Source organism: Spinacia oleracea, chromosome 6, assembly GCF_020520425.1.
Source record: "Spinacia oleracea cultivar Varoflay chromosome 6, BTI_SOV_V1, whole genome shotgun sequence".
In the NCBI taxonomy this organism is placed as follows: Eukaryota; Viridiplantae; Streptophyta; class Magnoliopsida; order Caryophyllales; family Amaranthaceae; genus Spinacia; species Spinacia oleracea.
This window is the reverse complement of record NC_079492.1, coordinates 128,086,702-128,103,840: the sequence shown is the minus strand read 5'-3', so window position 1 is coordinate 128,103,840 and position 17,139 is coordinate 128,086,702. Positions and strand designations below refer to the sequence as shown.

The 17,139-nt window shown below is 36.8% G+C and overlaps 4 protein-coding genes across 5 annotated transcripts; all 4 read right to left on the bottom strand.

Annotated features, from left to right (window-relative positions):
- Window positions 1-2,623: 2,623 nt before the first annotated feature.
- On the bottom strand, window positions 2,624-6,156 carry LOC110787040 (MDIS1-interacting receptor like kinase 2). Of its 2 annotated transcripts, XM_021991615.2 has the most exons (3): window positions 5,969-6,156; window positions 3,668-4,156; window positions 2,624-3,312 (listed from the first exon to the last, which is right to left on the bottom strand). In XM_021991615.2, exons 2-3 carry the CDS (start codon window positions 4,086-4,088, stop codon window positions 2,966-2,968), a joined length of 768 nt encoding a protein of 255 aa, XP_021847307.2. In that variant the 5' UTR covers window positions 4,089-4,156; window positions 5,969-6,156; the 3' UTR covers window positions 2,624-2,965. The 2 variants fall into 2 exon arrangements, with proteins under 2 accessions (XP_021847307.2, XP_056687436.1); XM_056831458.1 differs by lacking the exon at window positions 5,969-6,156 and having other exon boundaries at window positions 3,668-5,261.
- On the bottom strand, window positions 4,696-6,353 carry LOC130463596 (probable leucine-rich repeat receptor-like protein kinase At2g33170). Its single transcript, XM_056832771.1, has 2 exons — window positions 4,900-6,353; window positions 4,696-4,828 (listed from the first exon to the last, which is right to left on the bottom strand). Exons 1-2 carry the CDS (start codon window positions 6,351-6,353, stop codon window positions 4,696-4,698), a joined length of 1,587 nt encoding a protein of 528 aa, XP_056688749.1.
- A 590-nt stretch (window positions 6,354-6,943) lies between these two features.
- On the bottom strand, window positions 6,944-11,099 carry LOC110787067 (MDIS1-interacting receptor like kinase 2). Its single transcript, XM_021991632.2, has 2 exons — window positions 7,681-11,099; window positions 6,944-7,552 (listed from the first exon to the last, which is right to left on the bottom strand). Exons 1-2 carry the CDS (start codon window positions 10,940-10,942, stop codon window positions 7,188-7,190), a joined length of 3,627 nt encoding a protein of 1,208 aa, XP_021847324.2. The 5' UTR covers window positions 10,943-11,099; the 3' UTR covers window positions 6,944-7,187.
- A 1,081-nt stretch (window positions 11,100-12,180) lies between these two features.
- Window positions 12,181-15,427, bottom strand: LOC110787068 (uncharacterized). The gene is made up of 5 exons (XM_021991633.2): window positions 14,888-15,427; window positions 14,698-14,801; window positions 14,178-14,219; window positions 12,678-14,058; window positions 12,181-12,589 (listed from the first exon to the last, which is right to left on the bottom strand). The coding sequence occupies exons 1-5, from the start codon at window positions 14,981-14,983 to the stop codon at window positions 12,476-12,478; spliced, it is 1,737 nt and encodes a 578-aa protein (XP_021847325.2). The 5' UTR covers window positions 14,984-15,427; the 3' UTR covers window positions 12,181-12,475.
- Window positions 15,428-17,139: the final 1,712 nt, after the last annotated feature.

Here is a 17,139-nt window from a genome sequence, read left to right as displayed (position 1 = left end):
TTAGAGCATGGTTGTGTTTCAACTCACACTTCAATATGGTAAACTTATCATCCTTATTTTTACCATAAATGAACATTTTACAACCAGTTACATTGGACCCAACGTTCGTGCCTCCCTTCTTACATTTTAATCTAATGAATTCCATCATGTGAGGCTTTGGCTCAAGCTCTCCAACACCTTTCCTATTCACTCCTATAGCCTTATACTCTTGTTTCAAAGTATTACTTTTCATAAACATCTCAAAACCTTCCTTAAACGCATACATATTACAAAAATCGAAAAATTCTTGACCCGTTAAAAAGCACATGCCTTCGGTAGGGGGATTGGAGTTCGTTTCAGTTGCACCAGTATCCACAATACAATCTTCAATTGTTACAGTTTCATTAAGGTCTAGTCCTTCCATGGCACTAGGGTATAGCACTGTAATATTTAACGGAACATTATTAAACACGTGATGCATTTAACATTTAATTTAATATAACGAAATATATTTATTACTATGTCAGTAAGTTTTACATTAATATAATGACATGTTTTTTTATATAATGAAACGCATTAATTATTAACTAAAATCTATTTCACTGAATTTTCAATAAAATACGTACTACAAGTTTTAATACTACGTAACTATAAACCCTAAAATAATAAAACAACTTCGTAATATCCGCCCAATATTCACGAACTCAGATCTGATTTTCACTACGCAGCAGTTAACATGCATTCATTATGTATCACAAAATCATAATGTCATCAAAATATTCTCAGGATTTACATTAAAAAGATAAAACACTAAACTTGGTTGAAAAAATTACCTGAGCTTAGTCTTCAATGCAAATGTCATTTACGAACTACCACTTCGTCTTCACCTTCACAAAATTACCTGAGCTTCGTCTTCAAAAACCAGACAATTTGCGACCCAGCCAAAAAACGTTGAAGCTCAGATCTATTTTTTAATTATTTTTTTTTTTTTTTTAGAAATGTGAGGTGAGCTGAGCGGGAATTTTTTTCCAGGAATTAGGCGGAAATTCTACCGCTCAGCAAGAGTGAATGGCGCAATTCCAGCCAAAAATTTTCCCCCCTGTTTTAACCCAATTCCCCCCAAAAATGAAAATTATTTTGCTGAAATGGCCCAATCAAAAGCCAGGGTATGATGATACAACATAGTTACCCCCAGGGTATGTGTATCATCTTCCATGACAAGTTGTTTGATTGGCATAAGAGGGGAGTAATGGGGAATTGGAGCTTTTTGAAATTCATGCGAAATATGGGAAGTGACTTACTTACAGTGTCCTTGTTAAGTCACAATTCCCTTGAAATACAAATGTCCAAGTTAAGGCAATCAAACATCTATCAACCTATTCCTAGGAATTTAACAAGGGAATTAACTTTTAAAATGGAACTTCTCCTAAAACATCCAAGTGAACTAAACCAGCAATACTTATGGAAAGCAATCCGTGGACTATGGACCGTGGTGCACATAGAGCATGGTGCACCAAAAGAACATATGTGCATAAGCAAAAGAACATGACACTACGGCAAAAGAACATGCGATATAATATTTCACTTTTTTGTTATAAAAATAATATATTATTTTACTATTTATTAAAAACCTAAATTAAAAAAATACTCATGTTCTTTTCTTGTAACCGGATGTTCTTTCAATTATATATTAGTGTTCTTAAGGTGCATCATGCTCTATGTGCACCATGGTCCACCTTCTAAATTGCGCTTATGGAAAGTCAAGAAACAAAAACTAAAACTTATGGTCCCACCTTTAGAAAGAGGAAAAATAAATATTTCTTCGTTTCTTTTTAATACTCCCTCCGTATTTATTAAGAGATATACTTGGCCGGGCACGGGTATTAAGAAGAAGAATTGAATGGAATAAAGTAATAAAACAAGTGGGGTTGGGTAGATATTTAATAAGTAAAACAAGTGGGGACCATGTCATTTTAGGGAGTGAGGGGGTGGGGGTGGGGTGGGGTGTAGATATATTATTTAATTAGATGGTGGGGTTGATAAGTTACTAAAAATGGCAAGTGTATTTCTTAAATAAATACGGCCGGAAAAAGCAAGTGTATCCCTTAAATAAATACAGAGCAGTATGACATACTCTCTATGTCCCGGAATACTCGCAACGTTTTGACTAGACATGCTTGTCAATGCACAACTTTGACTATTAATATCTTTAATTATATATTATAAAAACTTATAAAATATTAATATTTTGAAAATATATATATAGAGTCAAAGTGAATTATGTAAATAGTGCAAAAAATCAAATATTTGTGAGTATTCCGGGACGGAGGGCCTAATTCTTTAGGCACGATTGCCAATGCATAATTTTATACGTTAATATCTTCAATTATTGATAAAAGAAAAAATTATGAAAAGTTGATGTGCACTCAATCAGAGCTATGATGGGCGAATTGCGTGCTATCCTTGTGGCACTTCAGATTATTGAGGAAAGGGGTTGGACTAGAGTGATTGTGAACTCAGACTCCCAACAAGCGATAGCTAAAATTCTGCAGGAGGAGGTCATAAACCCGGAGGTTGTTTCGGATGTTTTGATGTTATATATTAACTAAGACGAATCTAATAAGCACATGAGCTTGTATTAATAGCGTCAACCGCAACTAAGGTTCCGTCCATTAACATAGCCCAAGTAAGATTTCGTCATAAAACCAATTGGCAATATGAGGAGTAACTCACTTAGGCTATAAACTAGAAGTTTTTTATTTCACCGTCAGATGTGGGACACAATACTCACACTTATTTTCTAACATCTCTCTTTTTGGATTGTCTTCTGCTCCATTTTTCTTGAGGTTATTGGCATACAAGATACAACTTGAGTCCAAGTAAACCGCAGTAGGAAATAATTAATTTGCCATTGCATCTAACATTCTAACTACAATTATGAAAACCTAAACTCAAAGTTTCTTTAATATCAGCACATGGACTTTCTTCAACATTCAGCAAGTGTAATGGTTTCAAAGGGCACTGACAGCTGATTGTGTGTTCGAGCAGATAGTTTCTGAGCCACATAAGACATTGTAGGCCTCAAGGCTGGTTCTGTACTCGTGCATAATAAAGCTAATCTGACCGCAGGCACCACTTCTTTTGTTATATGATGTGTAGGTGGTGGCATACGTTGGTCTAAAATGTCTTTCAACAGCAATTCATGCTTCTGAACGGAATATGATAACGCAAATAGAAGTTCTCCTGGATGTTTCCCCATCATAACTTCTAAAGCCACTACTCCGTAGCTATAAACATCACACTTTTCCGTCACTCTCATTGTCAGAGCCAGTTCTGAAACCACCAAAGAAAAATGATAGAACATTAATTACCAAATGATTTTCCAAGAAACTGTCTGTATCTAAGTATAATCCTCGAAGACATGCATACTGATACCAAATACAGGATAATGATCAAACACTAATGCAGTACTAATATGAGACTGTAATCTTCAAATTCCCATTAAAAAAACTATATGAAGTACCAAACACAGAAAAATGATGAGATGAGAAAACAGAACAGGAGATGTTACACATTTATGTAAACTAATCAGTCACACATGGCTTAATGCTAACTACGAAGTATTTAATTTATGTAATCAATGTCAGAAATTTTGTCAGGTAATATCAGAGATGGAAATGAGATTTACCTGGGGCCATATATCCATGAGTACCAGCTACTGAGGTCCAGTTGGACGTATCCGAGCTAAGAAGCTTTGCGGTGCCAAAATCTGATAGCCGAGGCTCAAATTCTTTATCAAGCAACACATTGTTTATGGCTATGTCACGATGAATAATGGGTGGGGTACAATCATGGTGCAAGTAAGAGACTGCATGAGCTAACCCTTTTACAGTATTCACTCTTCTTTCCCACCCTAGTTCCACTGTGGTTTCTTCACTGTACAACATTTTCCTCAAGCTTCCCCTTTCAGCATAGTCATAGACCAGGTATGTAGAGCCCTTTGCAGAACAATAACCGTATAACTTGATTATATTCCGGTGCCTAACCTCTGTCAGTGTTCTTATCTCATACTCAAAGCTACGCCTATTTGTCAAGGGAAAGTCTGCCATATTGAGCTTCTTAACAGCAAATACTTGACCTGAAGACAAAGATGCTCTATATACGCTTCCATACCTGCCTTTTTCAATAAGGTAGGCATCACTAAAGTCATCAGTAGCAGTTTTGATTTCCCAAAATCTAAATTTTCTTTGAATTCTACATATAAAAGACTCTAAATTTCTTATATCTGTCATTATGGTCTTAACATTATGCTGCTTATACTTTTGGAAATATAACCAAACTGCAACTGCACAAGCTGAAAGAAGCAAAACAGAACTGATGGGTAGTGGTACAACTACAATAACCACTTTTTTGCGCTTTCTGTGAGAGTTATAATTGGAATCATGCTTTGTGTAAGAGTTGTTATAGCTGCAAGGGGATAATCCAAATGGGTTTCCACAAAGATAACGATTTCCTATGAACAACCCACGTTGTAGAAAAAATGTATCCTCCGGGACTGAACCCGAAATATTGTTGTAGGAAAGATCAAAGAACTGTAGGCTAATCATCTTAGATAGTGATTGTGGGATAATGCCTGTGAAATGATTGTGGGATAGGTTCAAGATTAGCAAGGATTCAAGGTTATCAAGATGCGGAATTGATCCGAAGAGGGAATTGCTACTGAGGTCTAACAGTAACTGAATCCCTTGCAAATTCCTGAGTTGTGAGGGTACCTTGCCTGATAAGGCATTGTGACTCAAGTTCAAGCTCAATAATTGATTGCAATTTCCAAGAACTCCAGGGATTTTGCCTGACAGATTGTTTGCTGATAAGTCAAGATACTGGAGACCTAGAAAATTTCCTATGCTTTGTGGAATATACCCTACAAAGTGATTATTGCTCAGGTCAAGTTTTTGAAGGAATCTCAAATGCCCCAGTTCATCAGGAATTGTCCCACTTAATTCATTTGAGGCAAGATTTACAACCAGTAAGTTCTGCAACTTCCCAAGTTCAGCTGGAATTTCACCGGTAAGTTTGTTAGAGAAGACAAAGAATTTAGATAGGTTCCTAAGGTGAAACAAGGCATCAGGAAACTTCCCATGGAGCTGATTGGCATACAGAACAAGATCAGTCAACCTGGTGAGATCTCCAATCTCCGGTGGTATTTTTCCTTTGAGTTTATTTGAAGAAAGGTTTAGGACAAAAAGGTTGCTAAGATTCCCAATAGTTGGAGGGATTGGACCTGAAAATTGGTTAGTTGAAAGGTCTAGCATTTCCAGTGCTTTCATATTATCAATCTCTTGGGGTATATTCCCACTCAACTTATTGGACTGAAGTGACAAGAAAGTCAATCTAGTCCAATTGGTGAAGAAATAAGGGGAGAGATTCCCAGACAGCTGATTTTGAGATAACTCAAGTTCTGATAAGTTCTTAATATTTGACAATGTCAAAGGTAACTTCCCAAAAATTGTATTTGCAGCAAGAGACAGATAAGTAAGCTTAGTACACAACCCGAGCTCATAAGGGATCGAAGAATTCAATCCATTATGACTGAGATCAATCCTATTGAGATTGGAAAGCTTAGAAATTTCACGAGAGATCTGCCCCCTAAACGAATTATAACTAAGATCAAGGTACTGAAGCTTAGGAAGGTTGGTAAAAAAGGACTCTGGGATCATCCCACTGAAATTGTTATTTGACAAATCAAGGTAAGTCAAGTTTCTGCACCTTAAAATGAAGCTTGGGAACTCTCCCTGAAAATCATTGTATCCTAAAGTCAAGTGTACCAACGATGTTATCGAGGCAAACATAGGCCACTCGGGACTGGTGAGCTTGTTGTTATTTAACAGATTAAGAAACTCAAGCTTGAATAAGTGGCCAATTTGATGAGGAACTAACCCATTAAACAAGTTATTGCTGAGGTCTAAGTGGATGAGTTTAGAGAGATTACCAATGCTTGGTGAAATTTGACCATTCAGATGGTTGGTATCAAGAATCAAGCTTGTCAGATTAGGAAATGCACTGAAATCAAAACTGGTAAGCCTGCCACTGAGGCTTCGACTGCTCAGGTTGATGTTTGTGACATAATTAAGGTTGTCACAAACAATACCAGTCCAGTTGCAAACATTATCAGCATCAGAAAGTCTCCATGATGAGAGATAATCAGGATGAGACAAGGAGTTTTTCCATCTAACGAGTGTCTGTGCTTCGACTATTGTTCTTGCTGATGTTGGAGTTAAACACTGTGTTAGAAACAAGAAGCAGATTAGCATTATTTTGTTAATCTGATGAAGAAACAGAAGTTGATCAGAAAAAGGTCTGTGACATTTTGCCATGACTTGACTTTTCATGGGGTGTAATACACTAATACATATAGCTTTCTTTCTTTTTAGGTGCAATCACATAGAGAATTGGATTTGAAAGGTTAAGGAGTTTCGATGGTTGCTAAATATTCAAGCATAGTATTAGTTAACTGTTCTGCATCTCAAATACTCTCCAACTAGCCGTAGAAGGAGGCAAGTCAACGATTGTTAATAAAAGTCTTTGTTGTAGAGCTGTGATGAAAAGTCAATCCATCCTCATATTATTGTTAAGTAATAAGTGTCTGTAAAGAAACTTCCATTCCCAACAATTAAAAACACCCCACCCTTATTATTCTGGCTTCTTAACCTGTATTCTTCGCTATTCGCTATCGACATTTGAAGATGGATATGCAACTTTTTAAATTTAAAGAACCTAAGCTGAATTTTATTGTTTCTTGTTGAAAAAAATGCTGGGATTATGCAGCTTCTGTTATTTTTAACATTAACCGTTGTAGCTTATCAAGATCACATAAAATCACACAGAAGGATCCGACAGCTACAAAACTACTGCTGATACCAAACTTCTTAAACTGTGGTCAGATTTAAGCAAAGGGAGAAATTGCTAAAAGAATACATTATGATGTTACTATGTATAAGAGAAAAATACAGATGATAATAGCATACTTACGATATTGCATAACTATATACATTTTTTTTTGGTAGCTCTCTCTGATGATAAAATCATATTTACGATGTCTGTAACTCTGTATAACCAATAATCAAACTAATAAAAGAGCGAGTTTCCAACCCCCAACCCCCTCCCAAAAGAATGATGACTATATTGAGTTGTCACCTCTTTGATTTTGATCATCTTGGACGATTATCATTCAGTTTCCCGAGTGTTACAGTGCCAAAAGGCTCAGAGAGGTAATTGTGTGTACCAGCAGATAGTTCTTGTGCCACATACCGCATTGTAGGTCGCCAGTTTGGTTCTGTACTTGTGCATATTAAAGCTAATGTGACTGCAATTACCACTTCCTCTGCTAAATGCCCTGTTGGTGCTGACAGTCGTTGGTCTAAAATGTCTTTCAGTAGAGCATCCCGCTTCTCAGCTACTGAAGATAACGAGGAAAGAAGTTCCCCTGGATGCTTCCCCATCATAACCTCCAACGCCACCACTCCATAGCTATAAACATCACACTTTTCTGTCACCTTCATTGTCTGAGCCAGTTCTGCAGGGGAAAGAATGATAGTATCAAATACATTGTACAAGAAAGTGTTCAAACATTATCTATATAATATAAATGAGTATAAACTTCAGATATTAGATATACAAATGAATATGAAATTTGAGACTTACCAGGAGCCATATATCCATAAGAACCAGCAACTGTGGTCCAAGTAGAGGCATCAGAAGTGAGAAACTTTGCCGTGCCAAAATCTGAAAGCCGGGGTTCAAATTCATTATCAAGCAACACATTGTTTATGGATATGTCACGGTGAACAATAGGTGGGGTGCAATCATGGTGCAAGTAAGTGACTGCATGAGCTAACCCTCTTACAATATTCACTCTTCTTTCCCACCCTAGTTCCATTTTGGCTTCTTCACTGTACAACACATTCCCCAAACTGCCCCTTTCAACATAGTCATACACCAAATACATAGAGCTCTTTCTGGAACAGTAACCATACAACTTGATTATATTCCGGTGTCTAACCTCAGTTAGTGCCCTGATCTCATTCTCAAAGCTTTGTTTGTTTGAGGAGGGAATGTCACTAGAATCTGACATGTTGAGCTTCTTGACAGCAACTATGTGACCTGACAACAAAGATGCCTTATATACACTGCCAAAACCACCTTTCCCAATGCAATAGAAATCACTGAAATCATCAGTGGCCTTAACAATCTCCCTGAAAGTAAATCTTCCTTCTGTCCCCCATATCAAAGACTCTGAATCGCTGGCTTCTGAAAATGTTTTGCTCTCTAAATCTTGCTGATTAATCTTTCTGCAACATAACACTGCTGCAACTACACAAACTGCAACAAGGAAAAGGGATGCAATTGGTACCACAACAGCAATAACAATTTTTCTGCGGCTGCTGTTATGATCACAGGTGGGAATTCCTGTTGCGTTTCCACAAAGGCCAGGATTTCCCATGTACAACCCATTTTGGAGAAAACCGGAACTGGGAACTGAACCTGATAAGTTGTTGTAGGATAGATCAAGAGATTGTAAGCTAAGCATGCTTGATAGTGACGGTGGGATTGCCCCTGAGAGATAGTTATGAGAGAGATTGAGGTTTTCCAAGGAAATGAGCCGGTCAAGGTTTTGAGGGATTGAACCAGAGAGAGAGTTGCTACTCAAATCCAACAAAACTTGAATTTGATCTAAGTTGCTGAGCTCTTCTGGTATGTTTCCTGTTAAGCCATTTTGACTCAAATTCAAGCTTAATATGCTGCCACAATCCCCAAGTTCTCGAGGGATTTCTCCTGACAGGTTATTTGCTGAAAAATCAAGATGCTGAAGATACTGCAACTTGCCTATGCTGTTTGGGATATCTCCTGCCAAGTGATTCCTGCTTAAATTAAGGTTGATCAACAAACTCAAATTTCCCAGTTCAGCAGGGATCATCCCTCTTAATTCATTTGAATCAAGAGTAAGAACACGCAAATTATGCAGCTTCTCAAGCTCAGCTGGAATTTCCCCTGAAAGGTTGTTACTGTCCAACTGAAAGTTTGTCAGATTCCCACACTCTCCCCACTTGGGTGAGATCTCACCAACAAACTGATTCCCACTCAGGCTAATAAAGGTGAGATTTGGGTATACACCGAATGCTTCCGATATATTCCCATTGAACTGATTTCCATCCATTCGGACTCTAGTTAACCCTGTGCAATTCCTCAAACAATCAGGAATGTTGCCGGTGAAGTTGTTGCCATTAACTGTTAAGAGCTCAAGCTTGAATCCACTGCACAACCCAGGAGGCAATCCCCCATAGAAACTGTTGTTTGAAAAGCTAACATTGGTAAGAGAAGGGATATATTCACCAAAGTTTTGTGGGATTTCCCCCCTCAAATTATTGGTGAACACAGAAAAAATTTGCAAATTTGTGAGGTGTGATAAGGTCTCAGGAAACTCACCATAGAGCTGATTGGTATTGATATCAAGAACAGTCAACGACGTGAGATTTCCTATCTCTGGTGGGATTCTTCCAGTGAGATTGTTCGAGAACAATTGTAAGGTCGAAAGGCTGCTTAAGTTGCCAATAATTGAAGGAATAGGTCCGGAAAGTAGGTTCGTTGAAAGGTCAAGCTGTGTCAGGTCATGTAGTCTTCCTATCTCAGAGGGTATAGTTCCTGTGAAACTGTTATTGTAAAGATAAAGAATCTGAAGTTTTGACAGTTGCTCTATTTCTGTTGGAATAATCCCACTGAAATTATTGTTCTGGAATTGCAAGGAAATCAACTCAGTCCAATTGGTAAGGAAATGTGGGGAGATTTCACCAGACAGGTTGTTTTCAGATAAACCAAGATCTGTCATTTTCCTAAGATTGCTCAAGGACAATGGTAATTCATCAGTCAGTGAATTCCCAGCAGCAGCAAAAAAAGTAAGGTTTCTACATAAACCAAGCTCAGAAGGAATACTCGAGTTCAATCTGTTCATATGGACATCTAATGTCTCGAGGCTCCTAAGTTGGCCTATGGAAGAAGGAATGCTACCAGAGAAAGAATTATTAAACAACTCAATAACTTTGAGTCCAGAAATCGAACCGATATTATCAGGAATTGCTCCAGATAATCGGTTCGTGCTCAAACGAAGCTCAGTTAGACTTGAAAGCTCTGAAATGTTGTCTGATACTGATCCACTGAACAAATTAGAACTAAGATCAAGGTACTGAAGATTTGGAAGACTGTTGAAAAGGGATTCTGGGATCAACCCAGTTAAATGATTAAGTGACAAATCAAGGTAAGTCAAGTTCCTGCTCCTAAATATGAACCCAGGAAACTCCCCAGTTAACTCATTAAGCCCAAAATTCAAGTGGGTTAACAAAGGCATAGAACTAAACATAGACCAATCATCAGGTGTTTCAAGATAATTAGCTCCAATATCTAAAAACCTTAATCTCCCCAAATTACTAAGTTCAACAGGAATAACATCACCTATGCTATTACCAGACAGATTAAGATAAACAAGTTCCGACAGGCGACCGATGTCATTAGGAATAAGCCCTTCAAAATAATTGGTGCTAAGATCTAAGTAAACAAGCTTAGAGAGATTACCAACAGTTGGTGGGATTTGACCATCAAGATTGTTGCTGTCAAGAACCAAATTTTCCAAATTTGGAAATGCACTGAAGTTGAAGCTGGTGAGATTCCCAGCAAGATCCTGGCTGCTTAAACTGATGTTTGTGAGGGAATTAAGGTTGTCACAGACAATGCCAGTCCAATTACAGAGGTTTTGTGTATCTGAAAGTGTCCATGATAAGAGAGATTCGGGTTCAGGTGATAAGGTGTTCTTCCACCTGACAAGTGCTTGTGCTTCTGCTACTGTTGCTTCTGAAGTTGAAGCAAAATTCAGTGCCAACAATATGGAAAAGATCAGAACTTTTTTGTGACCCATTAGAAGAAGAAGAAAAAGAAGTGGGTTTTTTCCCTCTAGTTTTGGTGCAGTCAAATTCTGGGTTTTTTATGCATGTTCATTTTAATAATGTGGTTGGTGAGTCAACCCTGCATTTCAGAATAGATGATATATTCATGACTTCATGTTCATATGGCTTTGAAATCTTGAATTGCTGAAAAAGATAGATGGTGAAAATAAATGATAAGAATACTTTAAACAATGTCAACTTGCAATATTTTGGAAATTAAAGAGCAGTCAACTTGGTATGTTCTTTGACCATTTCTTTTTGTCTTCTTTTCAGTTCCTTGTATGAACACTCAAAACTGAATAGGGTAGGAATGTGTTAAGATGGCAATTATGACTTGTTTTGCTAGAACTTTTTTTTTTTTTTTTTTGAGGGGAGCTAGAAGAGCTAAAAGCCAATACCTTTTTGTCCAATACTACTACTTATCTAGAAGTATCGTCTTAAATTACTCGAAACATTTCTCAAACGGTAAAAGAATTTTATCATCTAATCGATCGAGTAAATGAAACTCCCCACTTAGTCTTGTTATCCAAAGAGTTTTTTTCCTTTTCGGCACTTCTTGAGGATCGAAAAAATATTGATTCAAGTTCACCCTAATACGGCACGGCCATGAATAATTGATTATACAATATAGAATATGGCATAAATAATTGATAATTTAAGTATGAAGATCGAAATTCAACGCCAATTTTTTTTATGGCAGAAAATGCCCAAAAAAAATTATTTCTATTGTATTTTATTTTTGGTGTATGGATTGACAGTTGCGTTGGAATAAATTGAACCAAGTTGAAATCTAAAACAATAAAATTCATATTTCAACCATCTTGGGTATCAAATGTCCCCCCAAGGCCGCAAATCAACCATAAGTAATTAAGTATACATTACAGTTAAGGAGAATACCAAGAATAGCTGGATGGATAAGAGGACAAAAAAGTCATCAAATGTTCACACTACATACAGGAATACAGGATACAGCCCCCCATCTTCATAAATAAAACACATACTCCGTAGGTGAATGGGTATGAATCTCATTAAGAATCAACAGATTTTCAAAATATGAGGAGATCCCAACTTCCCAAGTACCCGTGTTGGATAATCGACTTTATAAGTACATATGGATTACACTTTATTTTTTCGAACAAAAATATGAAATTTTTTATGAAATAGCCAAATCCTAACCTTGGGTGACATGTAACACTACTACCACGAACAGTTTAAAGAGGTATTGTACCACGAAAAAAAAAGAGCTTCGAGCAAAAAGATAACTTTTTTTTTCTTTACAAACAAAATGATTAAAACCACAGACAACTCGAAATCTACATTATTGCCTATGGGCTATATTAACAAACCAATGAAGAATTACAACCCACTATTATTACCACTCCACACACACAATGGTAACTGGTAACCTCGTTAAAATTCACAGTATGATGTATTTGCAGCATATATGACAAAACAACAAAAGAGGAAGACCAACACACACACTATCAGGGATAATCCCATAAGCTCTATAAACACACACGGCGACTAGCATGACCCTCGTCGACCTCAGCAGCACCTCTGTTCAAAGCTCTCTCTAACCTTGTTTCGAAAGGAGTAGAATGCCAATTCACCCTATTATCCTGAAATATTGCAGAATCCATCAGTTCCCTGAAAATAATTCAAGGGCAGAACATATTGTATTAGTGGATAAGCTCACTTTATGTATACCTCTCTGTATTTGCTAGTGGTATTTGGTATGCCTTTAAATGAAGAGACTGAAACAGGTTCTTCATCAGGGGTCCTGTCATTCCAATGCACACCAACAGTGCCAAATAATGGCCTCTCGTCTGGGCTTCGACTAGGTGATCTTCTCGGGGAACAAGTGGCGGAGAATTGCTTGAGCTCTTCAACTGTTAATGCACCCAAAATCGGTCTTTCCTCCTGTCTTCTAACAGAGTTAGAACCATGTGAAGATACACTTGTCCCAGATAATATCGGTTCGGGTGTAGCCTTACTAAGTGGTGTTTTTTGGGAGGAAATTATCCATGTAGATAGACTGGCATCAACTGCTACTTCATGGTCACTTTGAGGTTCATCCAACATTGGTTTAGACTTTGTTGAAGGTTGATCCACTTGAAAATTCTCCTTCTGCTGCTCTTTTATGAGTGGTATTGCTTTTACTCTTACAGATTTCCATTGAGCTGTGTTCTCAACAGGATTCAGCACTGAATGAACATAACCAGCTCTATCTCGAGCACCACGGTTGAACCCTACAGGAGTTATAGTTCCTCCCACCAGAGCTCCATGATCCAACACATGGTCATCGTGCACATCATCAACAAAGCATGTCCCGGAACTTTTAGTTCCCGATTCTACAGATGAACACAACCTAGCTGAAAACTCTTGTCTTAGATGGTACTCATCATCACTATATTCATCATCATAGACCTCTTCTTCATTATTTTCATCTTCATCTTCATCCAAATCACTGACTTCACAGTCAAGTTCTTCATCCTCGTCATCACTCTCTCTAAAGTTTTGATATCTGTGATTTGGAGGGAACGATCCCAAGCTGGACAAGGTTGAATCACCTTCAGATACTGGTTTTGTGCTACTCTCATCAATCACTGTGACGCCTTCCTTTTCACTCTCCTGGACAATAATCTCCTGTGGCTCATATTCTTTAACATTTGAATTGAATGTGACCTTCTTTCGTGTGACCACACTCAATTGTTCATCTGGCTTAACATCTGAATCAAACGCGACTTTCTTTTGTGTGACCAAACTCAATTGTTCATCTGGCTTAACATCTGAATCAAACTCGACTTTCTTTTGTGTAATCAGACTTGATTTTTCCTCTGTCTTAACATTTGAATCGAAGGTGACCTTCTTTCGCGTCCCCGGACTCAATTGCTCCACTGGCTTGACATCTGAATCGAAGGTGACTTTTTTTCGCGTCCCCGGACTCAAGTGTTCCTCTGGCTTAACATCTGAATCGGAGGTGACTTTCTTCAGTATCCCAGAGCTTGACTGTTCCTCTAGCTTGACATCTGAATCGAAGGTGACTTTTTTTCGTACCCCCAAGCTCAATTGTTCCTCCGGCTTATCCCTAAATACAAAACCCATATAACCAAATTGAAAAGCTGAAAAAAAAACCAACAATAGAATAGCCAAAACCGACATCATTCTTGATCAAGCAAGAGAACAGAAAACCCCCCAAACACTTACTTGTTAATCAAGCTTAATTGATCCTTCTCCTCTTGCTTAACACTACAGAACAACACAAAGTAGCACACGATCAATGTCAAAATCTCACGATCATAACCAAAAGCCAATAATTGCAAATTAAGCACAAAATCAGTAGTCAAATACACAAGGAGAACATCAGCTTGGCACGAAATTAGTAAAACCCACAAAATAAATTATGCATACTCCCCCCCCCCCCCCCCTCCCACCACCACCACCACATCACCTCCAAAATAACAATCCAGCACGAAAACCCTAATTTGACACAATATCCTTTCCAAATTTGAGCATAAACCCTACCAAAATTAAGCGAATTTGAGCATAAACCCTAGAAAAAACAGAACCCCCCGCCAAAAAACCAAACAAAAAAATCCAGCACAAAAACCCTAATTTGACACAAGACACTTTAAAAATTTGAGCAAATAAGATCACGAAGTAAAATTGGAGCAGAAAAATTAAGCGAAATTGAACAATAACCCTAGGGAAAAAGGGGGTAACTCACCAAGATTTGCGAACCGGAATATCAATCGGCTTCTCTAAAATTTCCTGATTCGGAAAAAATACAGTGGGAGTAGGATAAACAGGATTGTACTGATTTAGATCATCCTACAACAATCAAAATAAATTCTGAAATCTCAGCAAAACAAAAACAGAAAGAAAATCGACAAATTATAAAGAGGGAGCTTACGCACCTGAACTTCTGGGATTTGATGAGAATCGAAATGCGTATTTTTGCGACGCTTAGATTCATCCTTGGAAGAACCGAAACACCCAAGAAAACAGCCCATTTTGTGACAATTCAACACTCTCAGTACAAAATATGATTGAAAAGGGCGATTAAGAAAAAGCGACGAATTTTGTATTTTGAAGAGGAAATTAGTGTCAGTTGAGAATTTCCATTTTTCGAAAAGAATTTCAGACAAGATTTGGGGAAAAAGACAGATTAGAGGAGCGTTTAACGAACAGGAAAAGGGGAAAAAACGGTAACGAAAAAGGGTGGGGAAGATGGTGATTTAGGGTTTAATGTGATTGAATTTGGGGAAAAAGGAAGTGACCGTTGGGAATTGGGTGTAGTGGAGGGAGTGGGGGGAGAGCTTGAACTTTTTTTTACTTTCTTTAAATGGATTATTTCGTTATCTTGCAATGGAAGCTCTTACCATAAATCTTTTGGAGAATTTGAGTACATAAATACAATTTTTGAGGGATTTGTCAAAAAAAAATCAAGTTTTGATTCTATGGATATTATCATTGTTGGCAATGTTTATCTAAAATGGTTTAATCAGCTCCAGCAAGGTATAAGTTGTCTAATAATTCTATCTCTTTGTCTTATTCCTCCATCTCACTTTACACTCACTTAACATTCTAACCTCCGCGATTTATTTGTTGCTTCTCATAATGTTTTTTTTTTTTTTAACGAGTTGTTTCTCACAATTTTTAAGTTGTTACAAAAGGTCTTGCATGCACAAGGTGTACGATAAATTTATTGTACACCAACATAACTTTTACCCAGTTTTCTCTAACTTTTACCATGTTTTATCTAACTTTTATATTATTAAAAAAAAAGTTGATAGATAAACATTTTAAAGGGTGCAATAATTAATTTTATACATTATTTGCGATTTTGAAGAAATATTTTTTATTAAAATAAAAAATTTCATTACTTAAAAAATATATAACTTTTACATATATAAGGGCAGCTTTTAAGCATTTTACATTAACTTTAACTTTGGTGTACAATATTTATCGTATACCCCATGTAAATAAGAATTTGTGAAGTTGTTAAAGCTAGCCAGAACTTTATTAGGATACTCAATACATGTAGTATTTTACCTAAATGCAAAATAACTTAATATCACATAAATATTATTTTTCCTAATTGTCCTTATTCTAATAAAACCTCCTTCCACTCAAAAATTATGTAATAACTCTAATATTCAATTACTTGTAAATTAAGAACTCTACTTTCACCCTATTCTACAAATCAATGGACAACAATGATAAATTACTTAATGAGGATTACTTTGCGGTACGTAATATTTGCAAGTCATAATTTTTCCCCAATTTTTTTATCGGGCTATTGTTGATAGTCGAACACTGTTGAATAATGAATATCAACCAAAACACATATCTCTAGCAAAATATACCGGTCATCCTTCCGTACCTCCAGATATTAATATTGGCGCTACCAACAAGCCTCCGGAAGGCCTAACCAAATATGTACCTAGACCTTCGGAACATAAACCCGACAACCTAGCCTAACCTCCGGGAAACCTATCCGACATTATGGTTAATTCTCCGGAAAAACTATCCGACATGTATGTTCAAGCGTTGGAGCCCTGCACTTTAGGGTTTTTTTTATTTTTAAAAAAAATTAAGAAACACTACCCTTATTATGTTCTATAGGAATAATGTTTTTTTTTCTTTTTTAATCTTCTTTTTTATTTTATTTGTGGTATGTTAGTTTATAAAAATAAAAACCAATTCAAACATTGATTTTTTTTCTTTTGTTTTGGAAAGCTTTAAAATTTTAAAGGGTGTTTTTATCTATTACTTATATTCTAAGTCATTAAATGACTCTGCATTAAAAGATTTTTGTACTGTATTTAGTACTTATTTATCTTTTGCTTTTTGTATGCCTTGCCATATTTTCTCTCTTCTTTTTTGTTTATATTTCGATATCGTTACTTAAATACTCTAATTAAATCTATACCTAATACGGAGTATTTAAAATCGAAACCACTAACATCCACGTGTCACTGTAGACGGCTACATTTGACCTCGTCCCATTCTGAAAAGTTCGATAATGAAATTATAACCCACTTGTCAGCAACGCGCTCTAATTGGACGACGAACGGCCCTCGACTGACTGAATAGATCATCCGGAGCATAAACTGCTAAATATAGTAATTATTAAAAGTAGAAAATTATCCTAAATGAACTAAAA